We start from the raw sequence: 18,045 nt of genomic DNA, 5'->3' as shown, positions 1-18,045 counted from the left end.
ACATCCACATGGATGGAGGACCCAAGGTTTCCCAGCAGAACATTGGCCAAAGCATCACACTAGCTCCGCAGGCTCGCCTTCTTCCCATAGTGCATCCTGGGGCCATGTGTTCCCCAGGTAAGCCACACACACACACACACCCGGCCATCCACGTGATGTAGAAGAACACGTGATTCCTCAGACCAGGCCACCTTCTTCCATTGCTCCGTGGTCCAGTTCTGATGCTCACGTGCCACTGTTGGTGCTTTCGGCGGGGTCAGGGGTCAGAGGTCACCCTGACTGGTCCATACGCCTCAAACTGAGCTGCTCTGTGTATTCTGACAGCTTTCTATCAGAACCAGCATTAACTTCTGGAGCAGTTTGAGCTCCAGTAGCTCGTCTTTTTGATCGGACCCCACGGGCCAGCCTTCGCTCCCCACGGTCATCAATGAGCCTTGGCCGCCCATGACCCTGTGGCCGGTTCTCCAATGGTCCTTCCTTGGAGCACTTTTGATCAGTGTATTCACTTCACCTGTCAGTTGTCATGTTATGCCTGCTCGGTGTATATCCTCAGCTAATGTTGTTGTTGTGTTACTCTGAATTAGATGTGTTTTTAATCATAGCTTGTTTTCACCACTTTTTGCCAAAGGATTTTTCAGTAAGTGTTGTCCTTTGTAAACAAGGAGTTTTGCTTTAATGTACTTTACAGCTTCTTTTGTCCTTAAGCTTTTATCAGCTTAGCTGCACAGACTTATCTGGGCTAGAGTGTGTGTGTGTGTGTGTGTGTGTGTGTGTGTGTGTGTGTGTGTGTGTGTGTGTGTGTGTGTGTGTGTGTGTGTGTGTGTGTGTGTGTGTGTGTGTGTGGGCCCCTCCAGCCCTTTGTCTCCTGTACAGGGGCACGAGAGGGTGTATAATATGAGTGTTTGTGCATGTGAGGGTCCAGCTGACTGGATTATCTGACACACACTCTTTCAGCTGTCACTCATTTAATGGTTATTGCCGAGTTCTCGTGGGAAAGCGTTACACCAGGTCACCTGTTTCTCTGTAAGTCACGGTGAGATTCTCTGACAAGATTACCATCAGAAATGATAGAGACATTTTATGAATATGAACAAAATAAATATATACAACTCTGAAATGTAGGTATTGTGCATTTATTTGTGTCAAAAAAGTAATACATGCTGCATTAAAATAGAAAATTCAGAACACAAATAATAATCTTTAAATATAAATATGTAAAATCTTTTTTACAGTGTTAAAAATCTCCTTTAACTTGGCAAAAAAAGCAAATCAATACAAAACTTACAAAAGACCTTAATTTATCTTCACCGTAACAAAAGTACAAAGACGTGTCACCAAAAAACACTTTTTAAAAACCCAAAAGGAAAATTCTGGTGTGCATGCAAAAGTGTAGTTGATACCAGAAAAGGTTTTTCACAGCTCATAGTCTTCTGTGCACGTGAAGACTGTAGAAGAGGTCTGCTTTGTCAGTCTAATGTGAAAATGACAGCATGAAGCGTTTTAAACTCTTATTAAAGACACTTGAGTTCAATATACAGGCAGTTTTAAATCTCGTTCGTTCAATGGAGAGAAAACAGATCAGCCATCAAATATATACACACTATTGCACAATCTATTATTTCACTCAACATGATGCTCCGAATGAATCTTGTACACAAAGAGTTCAAATAATACTGAAAATCTTCCATTGTAGCCCTAAGGCTGAACGAAAGATATTTAAGGCTATACAAAATGCCAGCAATCCCCTACTGGAGAAAGACAAGGAATGTCGTCTTCCATTGAAATATTGACGTTTCACTACAGGTTTAAAAGTGAGGCTTTTGAAAAAGTTAAGCATTGACCTGAGTGTCATTACAATTTGAGGTTAAATAAAGTAAGAGCTTAAAAATCACTATCGTTGGCTCAAATAAGCACACTATCAAAAAACCCTCCAACCGTTCATTAACAGTCTTTGTTGTATTACTGTACATATATTAGTATGCATTATTGTGGGCAGCGACAGCTTCGTTTCACAGGACAATTGTGCGTTAAAGGTTGTGGCTCAGCTGCTACATGGCACTTGGACTAAGCGTGTTAATCAAGCTTTCAGTGTCGACTGTCCTGGGGCCGTGACCTCAAGATCTATTTGTGTTAAGGCCTGTCACAATAATCAATATATCGATATAATCGCACAATATATGTACATGACCTCAGTCATTTTTTTGTGATGCAATATATCGCCCATTATGTCTACATGATAATGAATGTCACCAACATTTTACTCGGTTGTGCCGTCATCTTGTGTTTTCCGTGATGGAGGTGAAAGTGGTTCTGACACACACAGTCTCTCCTTCACACACAGAGCCGTTATCAACAGGGGGAAAAAGACGCCATTTGAGGCGTTATAGTCCTATAACTACTGGCATTCTGGAAGAATAAGCCCAAATAGACTCAATTTCAAAGCACATATAAATGTCAACGCAGAATGACGAGTGAAAAGGGAAATTTTTATTTTCTATTTATGCATTTTTTTATTTTTTTTATTTTATTTAGGATAATATATTTTTTCCCTTGATTTCCATGATCTAAAGAACTAAAAGGTTGTCATACACTGCAAAAAATGCTTTTCTTATTTAATATTTGTGTCTGATTTTTAGTTAAAATATATAAAAATTCTTACATTAAGAAAAATTTACTAGACAAGTCAAAACTATTGTCTTGTTTTGGGGAAAAATAACTCAAAATGAAGAGAGTTTTTGCTTAAAACAAGCAAAATAATCTGCCAATGGGGTGAGAAAAATAATCTTGTTTTCTGTTTGAATTAAGATTATTTTTCTCACCCCATTGGCAGATTATTTATCTTATTTTAAGCAAAAACTCTCTTCATTTTGAGTTATTCTTTCCCAAAATAAGACAATTACTTTTGCTTCTCTAGTAAATACTTTTTGTTTTAAGAATTTTTAGATTTGGGACTAGAAACAAGACAAAAATACTGAGTAAGAAGAGCATTTTTTGTAGTGAAAATGTGTAGGTCTACATGGATTACTTTGCTGTTATATTAGGATTATATATTCAGTGGCATAAAAATGTCTTAAAATGACAATTATAATCGCAATTATTTCTGGGACGATATATCACGAAACAAAAAGTAGTTATCATGACAGGCCTATTTGTGTTCTAGATGTTCAACACAAGTTTGTGTTGACAAGCCAATTAACTCCTGGTGGTGTTGGAAGCCCAACATGTTGTTGATGACAGAACGCAGTACTGCATACATCTAAATTTGATATAATCTAAAAGTTTTCATCCTCAGCACAGGGTTTTGAGAGCCCCCGAGGCGCAGAGCAGAGTTTGCATATGGTATGGAGTTGGAGACTCCACTTCCACCGCTGGTTCTGGCCTGAACGGGTGAAGCTGGAAGCTAAAAGGCGCCACCTTTTTCTTTAAAATCTGTCCGATACCCATGGAAGGGAATTTGCTGCGGTTCTGAGGACTGTCTGGTTCTTCGCTGCCTCCGCTGCTTGGCGGGCTTCCGCTTGAATCTGAAGAGCTATGCCAGTCTGAAACAGGAACACTTTTTTTGGGCTGAGGTTTGACGATGAGGACAGGCGGGCTGGGGATCGTGGCCTTTTTCAAGTACGAGCTATCCGGCTGAAAAGCAGACACGTGTCGAGGCGGAGAAAGTGCTCCGTTGGTCAGTTTGTACCATGGAGATGGAGGAGCTTCTTTGCTTGGTTCCTTGCTTGCGGAAGTCCAGGAGTGAGCGCCGAGGGAGGAAGGTGGGCGGGCAGGGATGTTGACAGCTTTTGGGGGTTCTTTGGAGCCGTCTTTTTGGGTCGGCTGGGTCTCGGGTGTAGGATGGGCTGGTTGTGGGTTATTTGGGAACAAAGGGTGGATCTCCAGATACTCCAGAGAGGAGGAGGTGATGCAACCACCACGTCCTGAGTAAACATCTTTAAATCCTCCAGTCACGGCTTTCAGAAGACCTGAAAATGATAAGAGGGTTTGATTCATTTACTTATTTTATTTCTTTAACAGGGACAATGCATACAGACCAGTGTTGGGTAAGTAATCAGTGTTTAATAAGTAATTAGTTACTGTAATTTAACTACTTTTCCCTTGAAAAGGTAAAGTAAGGGATTACATTTATGATTAAATGTAATTAGTTACTATAATTTAATTACTTTTCCCTTGAAAAGGTAAAGAAAGGGATTCCACTTATGATTAAATGTAGTTAGTTACTGTAATTTAACTACTTTTCCCTTGAAAAGGTAAAGTAAGGGATTACTCTTATGATTAAATGTAATTAGTTACTGTAATTTAATTACTTTTCCCTTGAAAAGGTAAAGAAAGGGATTCCACTTATGATTAAATGTAGTTAGTTACTGTAATTTAACTACTTTTCCCTTGAAAAGGTAAAGTAAGGGATTACTCTTATGATTAAATGTAGTTAGTTACTGTAATTTAACTACTTTTCCCTTGAAAAGGTAAAGTAAGGGATTACTCTTATGATTAAATGTAATTAGTTACTGTAATTTAATTACTTTTCCCTTGAAAAGGTAAAGAAAGGGATTCCACTTATGATTAAATGTAGTTAGTTACTGTAATTTAACTACTTTTCCCTTGAAAAGGTAAAGTAAGGGATTACTCTTATGATTAAATGTAATTAGTTACTGTAATTTAACTACTTTTCCCTTGAAAAGGTAAAGTAAGGGATTACTCTTATGATTAAATGTAATAAGTTACTGTAATTTAACTACTTTTCCCTTAAAAAAGTAAAGTAAGGGATTACTCTTATGATTAAATGTAATTAGTTACTGTAATTTAACTACTTTTCCCTTGAAAAGGTAAAGTAAGGGATTACTCTTATGATTAAATGTAGTTAGTTACTGTAATTTAACTACTTTTCCCTTAAAAAAGTAAAGTAAGGGATTACTCTTATGATTAAATGTAATTAGTTACTGTAATTTAACAACTTTTCCCTTGAAAAGGTAAAGTAAGGGATTACTCTTATGATTAAATGTAATTAGTTACTGTAATTTAACTACTTTTCCCTTGAAAAGGTAAAGTAAGGGATTCCACTTATGATTAAATGTAGTTAGTTACTGTAATTTAACTACTTTTCCCTTGAAAAGGTAAAGTAAGGGATTACTCTTATGATTAAATGTAATTAGTTACTGTAATTTAACTACTTTTCCCTTGAAAAGGTAAAGTAAGGGATTACTCTTATGATTAAATGTAGTTAGTTACTGTAATTTAACTACTTTTCCCTTGAAAAGGTAAAGTAAGGGATTACTCTTATGATTAAATGTAGTTAGTTACTGTAATTTAACTACTTTTCCCTTGAAAAGGTAAAGTAAGGGATTACTCTTATGATTAAATGTAATTAGTTACTGTAATTTAACTACTTTTCCCTTGAAAAGGTAAAGTAAGGGATTACTCTTATGATTAAATGTAATTAGTTACTGTAATTTAACTACTTTTCCCTTGAAAAGGTAAAGTAAGGGATTACTCTTATGATTAAATGTAGTTAGTTACTGTAATTTAACTACTTTTCCCTTGAAAAGGTAAAGTAAGGGATTACTCTTATGATTAAATGTAGTTAGTTACTGTAATTTAACTACTTTTCCCTTGAAAAGGTAAAGTAAGGGATTACTCTTATGATTAAATGTAGTTAGTTACTGTAATTTAACTACTTTTCCCTTGAAAAGGTAAAGTAAGGGATTACTCTTATGATTAAATGTAATTAGTTACTGTAATTTAACTACTTTTCCCTTGAAAAGGTAAAGTAAGGGATTACTCTTATGATTAAATGTAATTAGTTACTGTAATTTAACTACTTTTCCCTTGAAAAGGTAAAGTAAGGGATTACTCTTATGATTAAATGTAATTAGTTACTGTAATTTAACTACTTTTCCCTTGAAAAGGTAAAGTAAGGGATTACTCTTATGATTAAATGTAATTAGTTACTGTAATTTAACTACTTTTCCCTTGAAAAGGTAAAGTAAGGGATTACTCTTATGATTAAATGTAGTTAGTTACTGTAATTTAACTACTTTTCCCTTGAAAAGGTAAAGTAAGGGATTACTCTTATGATTAAATGTAATTAGTTACTGTAATTTAACTACTTTTCCCTTGAAAAGGTAAAGTAAGGGATTACTCTTATGATTAAATGTAATTAGTTACTGTAATTTAACTACTTTTCCCTTGAAAAGGTAAAGTAAGGGATTACTCTTATGATTAAATGTAGTTAGTTACTGTAATTTAACTACTTTTCCCTTGAAAAGGTAAAGTAAGGGATTACTCTTATGATTAAATGTAGTTAGTTACTGTAATTTAACTACTTTTCCCTTGAAAAGGTAAAGTAAGGGATTACTCTTATGATTAAATGTAATTAGTTACTGTAATTTAACTACTTTTCCCTTGAAAAGGTAAAGTAAGGGATTACTCTTATGATTAAATGTAATTAGTTACTGTAATTTAACTACTTTTCCCTTGAAAAGGTAAAGTAAGGGATTACTCTTATGATTAAATGTAATTAGTTACTGTAATTTAACTACTTTTCCCTTGAAAAGGTAAAGTAAGGGATTACTCTTATGATTAAATGTAGTTAGTTACTGTAATTTAACTACTTTTCCCTTGAAAAGGTAAAGTAAGGGATTACTCTTATGATTAAATGTAATTAGTTACTGTAATTTAACTACTTTTCCCTTGAAAAGGTAAAGTAAGGGATTACTCTTATGATTAAATGTAATTAGTTACTGTAATTTAACTACTTTTCCCTTGAAAAGGTAAAGTAAGGGATTACTCTTATGATTAAATGTAATTAGTTACTGTAATTTAACTACTTTTCCCTTGAAAAGGTAAAGTAAGGGATTACTCTTATGATTAAATGTAATTAGTTACTGTAATTTAACTACTTTTCCCTTGAAAAGGTAAAGTAAGGGATTACTCTTATGATTAAATGTAATTAGTTACTGTAATTTAACTACTTTTCCCTTGAAAAGGTAAAGTAAGGGATTACTTTTATGATTAAATGTAATTAGTTACTGTAATTTAACTACTTTTCCCTTGAAAAGGTAAAGTAAGGGATTACTCTTATGATTAAATGTAGTTAGTTACTGTAATTTAACTACTTTTCCCTTGAAAAGGTAAAGTAAGGGATTACTCTTATGATTAAATGTAGTTAGTTACTGTAATTTAACTACTTTTCCCTTGAAAAGGTAAAGTAAGGGATTACTCTTATGATTAAATGTAATTAGTTACTGTAATTTAACTACTTTTCCCTTGAAAAGGTAAAGTAAGGGATTACTCTTATGATTAAATGTAATTAGTTACTGTAATTTAACTACTTTTCCCTTGAAAAGGTAAAGTAAGGGATTACTCTTATGATTAAATGTAATTAGTTACTGTAATTTAACTACTTTTCCCTTGAAAAGGTAAAGTAAGGGATTACTCTTATGATTAAATGTAATTAGTTACTGTAATTTAACTACTTTTCCCTTGAAAAGGTAAAGTAAGGGATTACTCTTATGATTAAATGTAGTTAGTTACTGTAATTTAACTACTTTTCCCTTGAAAAGGTAAAGTAAGGGATTACTCTTATGATTAAATGTAATTAGTTACTGTAATTTAACTACTTTTCCCTTGAAAAGGTAAAGTAAGGGATTACTCTTATGATTAAATGTAATTAGTTACTGTAATTTAACTACTTTTCCCTTGAAAAGGTAAAGTAAGGGATTACTCTTATGATTAAATGTAATTAGTTACTGTAATTTAACTACTTTTCCCTTGAAAAGGTAAAGTAAGGGATTACTCTTATGATTAAATGTAGTTAGTTACTGTAATTTAACTACTTTTCCCTTGAAAAGGTAAAGTAAGGGATTCCACTTATGATTAAATGTAGTTAGTTACTGTAATTTAATTACTTTTCCCTTAAAAAAGTAAAGTAAGGGATTACATTTATTTTTTCTGTATTTAATTCCAGTTACTTCTGATGTAATTGAATTAAATACTTTGTACAGACTGTAGAACAATCATATATAATATAATAGTGGAATTAACATCAAAATGTAAAGTCTAACATTAAAATGCATGTTTGTATGTATCGTCTCTCACATTTGTAATGCTTTGCTCACTTTATAAGAATAATTTATGTAGTTTTATGTTATTTATTTGGAATCGTTTCACGTCATTCCTTGAATCAGTTAACTGGTCGAGGTTGATATAGGATTTAGAAAGTAATTAGTAATAAGTAATTAAATACTTTTGGAGAGAGTAATTTGTACAGTAATCTAATTACACTATTGAAGATGTCGTTTTTTAGAGTAACTTACCCAACAGTGATACAGACATAGCTACAATACAAGTACTGCAAATGGTGCGTAGCATATAGAGTTTATAGCTAGTGCTAATTCTCAACTCCTGTCCCTGGTTGGCCTTTTTAAATACTTTCTAAAACATATCCATATGTTATACATATACATGCAAGTGTAAAACAGAAAGAGAGAATAGAGAGAGAGAAATAATACGTCAAAACAGTTACAGTTCTGGTTTGTCTTCAGCCATAACTTAAGCCTAGATGTGACCGTTTTGAAGTCAGATATAGTCTTAATGTCCAATGGTAATGAATTTCATAGCTTGTGACAAAAAAAAGGCTGCAGTATTATGCCGTTATAATTTGAAGTACTTCTAGTAAGTCTTTTGCTGTTCTGTATTAAGTGGCTCAGGTGCTAAATTATGAATACATTTAAAAATTAATTAAAAAAAAAACACAAATCACTAAAGCTTTCAAAGCTCAGTAAATTATATTTTCCAAGGACATGACAATGATGATGGCGGATTGGCTTTTTATCCATGATTTTTATTGCTTGATTATATAGTGAACCAATGTGTTTTGTTGCAGCAGATTCAGAGCAGATCTAACTAATATCTTTATTCGTGCAAGCAAATTTCTTTACAGTACTGTCATGAAGAAAGTCTGGCGGCCTAAAGACATTTTCACCTCTTTAAGATGTACGTTGTTGAATGTTTTTGTCCATGCAATGATTTTCATTGCATGGACAAACTGTGCGATGTTCCTCATGTTTTGAGTTCGTGAAGCATTTTTGAGGCTTCACATGACTTGGAAAGCAAGCAAGAGAAATGTACAGAGCACCTGTTTCACACACTCATGTGCCTGATTAAGTCATCTTTAATCTTCAAGTCTGGCGATCTTTCTACATGATAACAACTCGAACAGCCCTGAAGGGTTTACATTTGTCTCAGACTTTGATTTACCGATCTAACTATTTGCCAAGTAAATTTTTTGAATTGTCCCTCAGGTAACAGAGCTTATTCCAAAACTGCCTTCAACAAAGGGTTTATATTAAAAAACGTTTAATTTGTACCATTGTATATGTACCATTTGTTCTCATTCTGTTATGTACATCTAAGTCACGCATCAATTGTGTGCCAGATCTTAACCACGTTTGGTTCCTACATGTCTGTGTTTAGCTTTATAGGCATTTACCATTCCTGTGTTTCTTCTCCTTTGTTGGGCCTTTGCTCACAGCGAGATATACGGGTGTCTGTTTCGGAGGAATCGTGATCTTCTCGATGTGTTTCCTCCATTGGGTCTGAAATAGCTCGCTCTTTTTCTCCTTCTCCATGTTGTATTGTTTTTCCTGTGAGAAAGAGAGTGTGTCAAACTCTCAGCAAACACGTCTGACACGCTTCATGAAGGATAATCACGTTAGTTTCTCAACGAAACGAAGAGTTTTTGAAAAATACGAAAAATAATCTTGTTTCTGATTGAAATCTTGTTTCTTGTTTCCGTCCCAAACAGAAATAAGATTATTTTTCTCATCCCATTGCCAGATCATTTTGCCTGTTTTAAGCAAAAAACTCACTTCATTTTGATATTTTCCCCCCAGAAAACAAGAAAAACATCTTATGTCATTTGACTTATCTAGTAAATATATCTTGATTTAAGAATATTTCGATATTTGGACTAAAAGCAAGAAAAAAACTAAATACGAAGAGCATCTTCTGCCGTGGCGCTGGTTCCTCAAACGTACCCTGTACTCCTTTGACAGTCTCTTCATTTTGTTGTTGAGGAGGAAGTACACCGTCAGCGTGTGGCAAGCTTTGTTAGTGAGCACGGCACTCAGAACCTCGCTGTGTTTGTAGCCCATTTTCTCAGTCATGTGGAGCAGAACCGTATGGTTGATCTCCTCAATGTGGATTCTGAGAGTTAAAGCAAGATGTTTGAGGTCATAATCTTATAAAAGGTGAAATACAGTTTTCCTCAATCGATTTGACACATTTCTCCAAATTAATGTAGTTGCTCTCAAAACTATTAACACAGCAAACTAAACACACTCTAATGTTGGCAAACCGGTTAAGTTTTCACTGCGGTTTATTCTATTAATGCATTTATCAAAAATACATACTAACATTAAAACTACAAGTGTGTTCTCTGTTGATTTAATAAAGAAATCAGTGGTAGATCCACAAATACATGAATGAAAATACACTTTTTTCATGTTCTTTAATTGTGTTCTTCTTTAATGACGGCTTTAGTTGTAGACACTGCAGAATAAAAATGCAGGTCTCACACTGAATATTTTCTAGTGACTGATCTACATTTTTCAGCTGCCGAATTGAATTTCTGTGAATTAAATTGCATCATTTCACAGAGTTTTGTTTGCTGTGTTTTGAAAATGGTATAAAAATGCTTGTGATCTTTGTGAAGACCAATGAAAAAGCTGCAAATGTTTTTCCTGATATATTAAAGATTTGGTTGGCTGTATGAACCGCTGTGATAACATCAGGGCATTTTGAGCAGTGTTTTGAGGAAATGATGCTTTTGATTTGTAATTTGTATGAAATGAAGGAGAATCTGTTTAGGACAATTACAAAGTGGACAGATCAGTGTGTTAAATGTTTTGAGAGCAGTTACCTGAGTTTGGAGAAATGTACCAAATCGATTGAGAAAAACTGTAAAAGCGATTAAGGCATGTTAGAGGACTAACCTATTTAAGTAAGGAACGCCGGTGTGAGGGTTGCCCAACTGCAGCCACGAGTCCGCCATCACTTGGTGGATGTTGGGTCTCTTTTCTGGATCCGGCTCTAGAAGTCTCTTCAGCAGATTGACGGCCGCTGCGAACACAGACAGGAAGCAGTGAGGACTTTGTGCTATCTTACTTTAGGTAAACTAACAATTATAAGCACGTCATTGGTCAATCTCTGGGTTTAATTGAGAGCTGCGACTCTCCTTCGTCTCCTAATCAAAGGGATGACCGTCCTTGAGATGCTAAATAACGGTGTTATATAACGAGGCTAATCTCATTTCGACACTGCATCATCTTGTAGTAATATATCCTGTCACAGATTTAGTAGTGAATGAATCACCTGTTGTTGAGAATGATCACGTCCGTCTAACGCAATGGAAAAGTCTACACAATGAGATTAACCGCAATGTTAACGGTATAATCTCTTCAAGAGAATTTATCTGGAATCCCGTCGCATCCGGTCGGTGAAGTGCAATGATTGTTATTCTGTTCACTGGTAAGATGACTGCTAAACTACACACGACGGAAAGAGCTTAAATCTCTGGAAGGTTTACAGATCGTATTATTAAGAAGATCCTAGAATTTCTTCTTGAGACTAAAACTGGTTTTTCCTGTGGTTGAAAAATAAACCGGCACTTATCTGACCCGTTTGCAGTGTTTATGAGCTGACGGCTTTGCACGTTTGTGGCCGTTAAAAACCCTCGGAAATTTAAATGAGAATTGCACAACGGTTACAAGTAAATGCGCAACCAGTGCTGTAAACATCCCATTATGATTAAACTAATTAGTATGTCATTTGTGACCTATATAATCATTTCATTAAAAAAAAACATTGTTACTCATGCGATGGTGTCGACACTCGGGAATGTTTTTCTATGGCATACAGGTTTACAGATCCAGTTTTCTGACTTATGTCACTGTCGTTTCATAAAGACTCTGCTTTATTAGATTTGGCTTTCATCTCCTGAGATATTTAAAACACCGGTGGAATCCAGACCATCCCTATTGTTATCAATTGAGCTTTCAAAAGCACCATAATGGACTAAAGAACGGTGCAGTCCCACAAAGACTGCATTCATGCTCAACTTTTGGAGCATGATACCCATTAGACCGTAATTGGGAGGAGAACCGGCTCATTTTCAGCATGTAATAGTTGCTTGTTCTTGTTAGGATGTGATCTTTGTGCTCATAAAGACTGCGGTTCGGTCAATACCTGAGGAGATAGATGGAGGTAGAGGGTTCATATCCTTGTCCACCATCCTCTGATGTAAAGCTTTCAGGCTAAATGGCTCCACAGTGAATGGAAGAGTGCCGGTCAGCATGGCGTACATGTTCACTCCTCTACAATTAAAACATGCATATGGTCAAATCCAGAACAAATGAGAGCTTAGAACAAGTCGCTTCACTTTTAGTGAACTCACATTGACCAGACATCCACTTTGGGCCCATATTTCTTCCTTGAGAGAAGCTCCGGTGCGGCGTATGCTGGGCTGCCACACTGGGTGCTGAAGGGGTCGGAGTATCCCAGAATTCCTGCACAGTTACTGAGGCCAAAATCTGTGCGGAGAAGCAGAAGGAGTGCGTAAGATAATGTGTGTGTACTGGCTCGTAAAGGAGAGGTGTAAAAGGGCATATGGCTTCCCAACGCTAACCCCGTCTGTCTCACACAACCGCTAAATAAAGGCTGTGCGTTGGCCGACAGTCTCTCAGAGAGGTGAGAGGTCGTTCGGTTTTAATGAGATGCTGATTTCTCAATCAGTCTTCACCACACGCTAAAGATCAACACTTTCCTGTCACCTCATTGGGATTGTGGCGTCCGTTGAGTAAATCTCAGACCATGCTTACCGATCAGTTTTATGTTGTCCTGTTCATCAAGGAGGAGGTTTTCAATCTTCAAGTCTCTGTTGAAAATAAATAATGATTAAACGACTTTCAGCTATAAACAAACTAAGCCACAATAGTCTTTAAACTGATTTTCCCACTCACTGTGCTCTAAAATCAGCCTGCTCTCATTGGAAAATCGCACCTGTGGCAACATTTATGCAAACCACAAAATACGTACCAATAGGTGCATATCGCGACAGTTTCCGAATGTAAAATGTCCACTGGGTGGCGCTAGAAGCTTTTTTCCGGAACAGATGTGTGCGAATCTGGCATTTTTTGTTACGTTGTTTTCTAACGTACACCCACACTAAACCCTACACCGACCCGATAGCGTTAACAAAAGCAAATGTGATAAAAATAAGATTGTATCGTGTCATTTTAGCTTGAGTTATGAACTCGTCTTTGAGCTCTTTTATCAGGACTCGTTTATCACGGGAATCGTTCCCGAGCTTTCAGCATCGCAGGAACAAATCTGCACCAGCGGAGCTATCGAGCTCAATACGTCAGAAAACCCCAACATATGGAGCTGGTTAAGTGACGCCAACTCCAAAATATATTCGTACAGATCATGGACTGGTAAAAAAAAGAAAAGATAAAAAATACTTCAGTTCAGTTGAAACTTAGAAACTGTCACGATATCTATCTATTGGTACGTCTTTCGTGGTTTGCATAAACGTTGCCACGGGTTTGTTTTGCCAATGAGAGCAGGTCGTCTAAAATAGACTTACGCCGCATCTACAAACGGTTTCCTGAGTTTGCCGATCGATGATCCAGCTTTTGTTCCTCACCTGTGAACGACTCCTGCCCTGTGCAGATGCTCCACCGCCATGACCAGCTGGCGAACGTATTTCTGGGCTTCTCTTTCGTCCAGCCTTTTCTTCTCATAAATGTGGTTCATGAGGTTTCCACCAGGGCAGAGCTCCATGACGAGGTAGTAGCTGTTCTCCGTCTCCAGGATGTCCAGCAATTGGGTGATGTTCGGGTGTCGGATCATCTGCTGAATCTGGCCTTCACGCCGCAAGTTCTTTGTGACGTACGAATCCTTTTTGGCCTTTCTCTTGTCGATCACTTTCACCGCCACCTGTGAAGGGAAATCAAACAGATTTAGTCATGAAATAAAACACAGCAGGATTGTTTAATGCTCTCTTTGTGTTTGGAAATATTCCAACATCCTTGAACAGCCAGACTGAGGCAGACGGGACTCTTATTTCACATTTGCCGTCTCCTCACGTCTCCAAGGTTGAATGTTTGACCCGAGATCTTGTGGAGGACTCAATGGGGGAGGGATAAGGACAAATGACCGATTTGTAGCCGTTCACGCACCTCCAGCTGAATGTCCAAATGGATGTTAATGCCACCCATTTGTCACCAACATGCCGTAAACCACTAATGCTCTATAAACATTGGGTCGGAAAAAGCTCTGCCCCCTCAAAAACACGTTCACAGGCATTCAATGGAAGTGAATTAGCTCATTTGTTAATGATTTTGATGTGAAGGTGTGAGGGTCTTTGTTCAATATCAGCTTTCTTTGTTCCTCGGTGTGCTTTAACAATAGCCTCAAAGAGCCCCGAGCGTGACCCGAGAGGGTTCAAGGGTGACAAAAAGAGACGGCTGGGTGAACCGAGGGCCATTTGAAGAGGTCAATTTCAACAATTGAGGAGCAGGTTACAGTTTTTTTCCAACTGCTTACACACAAAATCTTGTCACACAATTTCTGAAAACTGACACTCAAACACCAGAATCTGAAAACCTTACACTAATTCTTGCCCGTCAACTCAGTTTTCAATTTCATAAAACACTTTTTTCAAAACACAACACAATTCTCTATGCAACACACAAATATCTACAGTAATTCATCACTGCCTCACACAAACGCCTCTAAAGAAATGTAGATACGCCTCTGAAAGACCAAAGAGCTTCAGATTTACAACAACAGTGTTTACATGGTATACCCAAAAATGTACTATTATGAAAGAAGCGTTTGCCATTTAATGGAAATGCTTCATTCTGACGCGTTTATGGCATTTTCAATGCAATGTTACATTTTAGAAGGAGGCATTTAGTGTGTGCCGTTTTGGGATTGTGCAGAGTTTTGAATAAAGGAGACATAGTTTGTGTAAGCAGTTGGGAAAAACTGTAAAGGAGGCACTGAGGAGAATGGCCGCCCTAAACAATCCCCTAAATCGCTAATCCCTGGATCTTAACCCCGTGTTTTGCCAGCAATGTTGATGAGGCCGATTGGCGGTCGATGGTTGAAGGGGGGCGTTAGGGGACCCCAAAGCCTCAGACTAACGTGTTGTTTTTCTCTCCGGCAGACAAAGGCGGCGATGGTGAAAGTGGGTTAGATTTGCTCAGACATGGGGGAAGCATGTGTATCGAGCCCCGCCCCACCCGTCTGTTATTCTGGGTGATGTCAGAGAAGCAGAGAGCACGAGGCAGCCAGAGCGTCTCTTTGTGATTGCGAGCGTTTGCATCATCGCCCCGGACAGACCTCTTCTTCTTCCCACAGCAACAGCAACCACAAATCCCTGATATGCTAAAAAGGTATTTCAGGTCGTTCACTGGAATTTTCCTGAGAAGCTTCACCCATTATGCAAAGGAAGACAACAGCCAGTTAAAAAGAAAAACACACCTTCCTCAGAGGAAGTGGCATTCACGGTCAACAAACAATAATTAATATTGACTGTCATAACCTCGCCCTATAACACACTTGAGTATACTGATATTAATACCTAATATTTCACTAACTTAACCAACATAAAATCAATGGAGGCATAAAGTTTGTGTCTAAGGAGTAAATTGCATGTACTCAAATTGCAAGAAAAAATTAAACGGGTTAATATTCATAACCTCGCCCTAAAACACATTGAGTATGCTGATATTCTGAGTATACTGATATTCTGAAGGTCTGAACACTTTCTCTGGGGTAATCTGAGATTATTACACACACCTGAATGCCAACAGGCTCAAGGATTGCCTAATTGAATCTGTGTGATGGGGAACATGAGACCAGTGGGAAACATCTTAACTCAACCTGATGATCAGGGGATGATATTTCTGGCATTCTTCCCCAAAGACCCAACACAACTGATTTCTGGGTACTTTGTAAATAAATTCATCTTTATACTCAATATTGGACAACAGAACAAATCACTAAATAACAGAGCAATATAACAACAGAACTAAATATCTGACAACAGAACAAATCACTAAATAACAACGCCTGGATTGACTACCAAAACAATTCAGACAGATGTTATTTATCTTTTTAACTTTGCATTCTCACATTCAGACAAACAGATCAACTAAACATATGGAAATAACAAACGCAACGGCATAGTTTTCAGAATCAAGATGCTAAGAAAGTGCCGATTATTCAAAGGGATTGTACTATCAAGTCCTTATGCTCAAATCACTTCATATTTGGACAATAATATGAACAATGGGAAGGAAATAACAAATACGACAGCATTTAAAGGGACAGTGAATGTCTGTCTTCTGCTGAACACAAAATATCATATTTTGAGGAATGTCTGGAATTAAAAAATTGACTTTAATAGTGTTTTTTCCTCATATTATTAATGCCAATTGAGTTCAATAACTGTTTGGTACTTGTGTTCAGCAGAAGACAGACATTCATACAGGTTTGGAACAACTTTTTGGGGGGATCTGTCCCTTTAAATCATGGTTTATTCTAAATTTTAAGCCATTTGTATCGACTGGATGTTTTGATCTTTCTCTTTTAAGAGACAAATTAGGTAACACTTTATTTCACAGTGCCTTTGTTACATGCAAACAGTAAATGGAGCATAATTACACGCAACCCTCAAGCAAATCCTAATGCAACTCTATAGTAGGTACATGTAGTTCATTAATATATAATGACACTGTAACAGCGACACCTTAATTAAAGTGTCCCCTGTTTGTAAGTGTGTCTTGTGTCCGGTGCCTCTATCTCCAGATCGCCTCACCTTCTCTCCGGTGACCGCATGAAGCCCCTCGCGCACTTTGGCGAACGATCCCTCTCCCAGCTTCCTCCCGATCAGATAATTTCCAACTCTTTTCGTGTGGTAAAAGTTTCGGAGGATGTCCGCCGGAGGACTGTTGTTTAGAGACGACGGGTGGATGCTGTCTGTGGCTACGGGAGCCGGAGCTTTCATCCCAAAGATCCTCCCGCTGTCCATCCCCATGTCTGTTCCCGCGTCGGGCATCCCTGCGCCTGGTGTTGAAGAAACCTTTGGTCCTCTGAGTGAGTCTACAGCCTCTGCTTATTAAGAGCTCTGTGGGAATAATGAGGCATCTGAAGCCCTGACACACCTGCTCGGCATTCAAAACTATAATAGTTTTACGTAACTATTGCATTCGTCATGGAATAATGAATAAAGCGGTTCCGTACGGGAAGGCTTAGGCGTCCAGCTTCCAGAAATAAGTGAGTGACTGTCACATTTGTTGTTTGAAGTTACTTTCCCGGCACGGGGTGGGGGCGTTTCTTATTTGCTAACAAATCCTTTCTCAGTCACTGGGTTAAAATCTAATCCAATCAGCGGCCGCGCAAAGATCAGAGGCTCCGCCCCCTCCAGAGTTGTAAAACTAGCCCCGCCCCTCAGCCATGCTTACCTCTAGACAACAAAGAGCATGTTCTGTTGCTGAGCCGAGATCCGCCTGATCCCTGATTTCCATCAGCTTTCCCCGGTGATGATGTACGTACATCGCTTTTGGCTGACCTATTGGACGCGACTTAATTATCTATTGATTATTCATTCATGCAAATGGCACAAACACGTTTTATGCATATGCTACCTCATCAAATATAATTACGCTTAGCCTATATTATTATGCACTCTGAAAAGCTGGGTTAAAAACAACCCAAGTTGGGTTAAAAATGGACAAACCCAGCGATTGGGTTGTTTGTTAAATCTTTGCCTAATGTGCTGGGCAGTTTTATTTAACCCAACTATTTTTTTATTTTTTTTAATTAGCCTACTATAGGCTATGGCTGGCTTACAATAAACCCCAAACAGATGGAAATTAAAAATCAGACACATAATTACTTGAGGCTACAATAATAATCAAAAGGTGAATATTTATTTATAAGTAATGTAATAAATGTTTATTGTTTAATTAGTAT

At 37.3% G+C, this 18,045-nt stretch overlaps 1 protein-coding gene across 1 annotated transcript; it reads right to left on the bottom strand.

The window, feature by feature from the left end:
* Positions 1-2,926: 2,926 nt before the first annotated feature.
* Positions 2,927-17,355, bottom strand: LOC137062243 (hormonally up-regulated neu tumor-associated kinase homolog A-like). Its single transcript, XM_067433099.1, has 9 exons — positions 16,889-17,355; positions 13,706-13,998; positions 12,879-12,934; positions 12,455-12,590; positions 12,247-12,374; positions 10,995-11,121; positions 10,038-10,206; positions 9,491-9,644; positions 2,927-3,965 (listed from the first exon to the last, which is right to left on the bottom strand). The coding sequence occupies exons 1-9, from the start codon at positions 17,126-17,128 to the stop codon at positions 3,289-3,291; spliced, it is 1,980 nt and encodes a 659-aa protein (XP_067289200.1). The 5' UTR covers positions 17,129-17,355; the 3' UTR covers positions 2,927-3,288.
* Between the last annotated feature and the right edge of the window lie 690 nt (positions 17,356-18,045).

This window comes from Pseudorasbora parva, chromosome 23, assembly GCF_024679245.1.
Source record: "Pseudorasbora parva isolate DD20220531a chromosome 23, ASM2467924v1, whole genome shotgun sequence".
NCBI classification, from domain to species: domain Eukaryota; kingdom Metazoa; phylum Chordata; class Actinopteri; order Cypriniformes; family Gobionidae; genus Pseudorasbora; species Pseudorasbora parva.
Note: the sequence above shows the minus strand (reverse complement) of the source record. Positions and strands in the feature narration are given on the sequence as shown.

Bases quoted from the DNA above. Each gene is read 5' to 3' on its own strand.
- LOC137062243 (XM_067433099.1), bottom strand. From the start codon at position 17,128: ATGCCCGACGCGGGAACAGACATGGGGATGGACAGCGGGAGGATCTTT. The intron at 12,935-13,705 runs GTGAGGAACAAA...TATTTTCAACAG, and splicing joins AGGGCAGGAGTCGTTCACAG to AGACTTGAAGATTGAAAACC. The intron at 11,122-12,246 runs GTATTGACCGAA...CTGTGTTCGCAG, and splicing joins ACCTCCATCTATCTCCTCAG to CGGCCGTCAATCTGCTGAAG.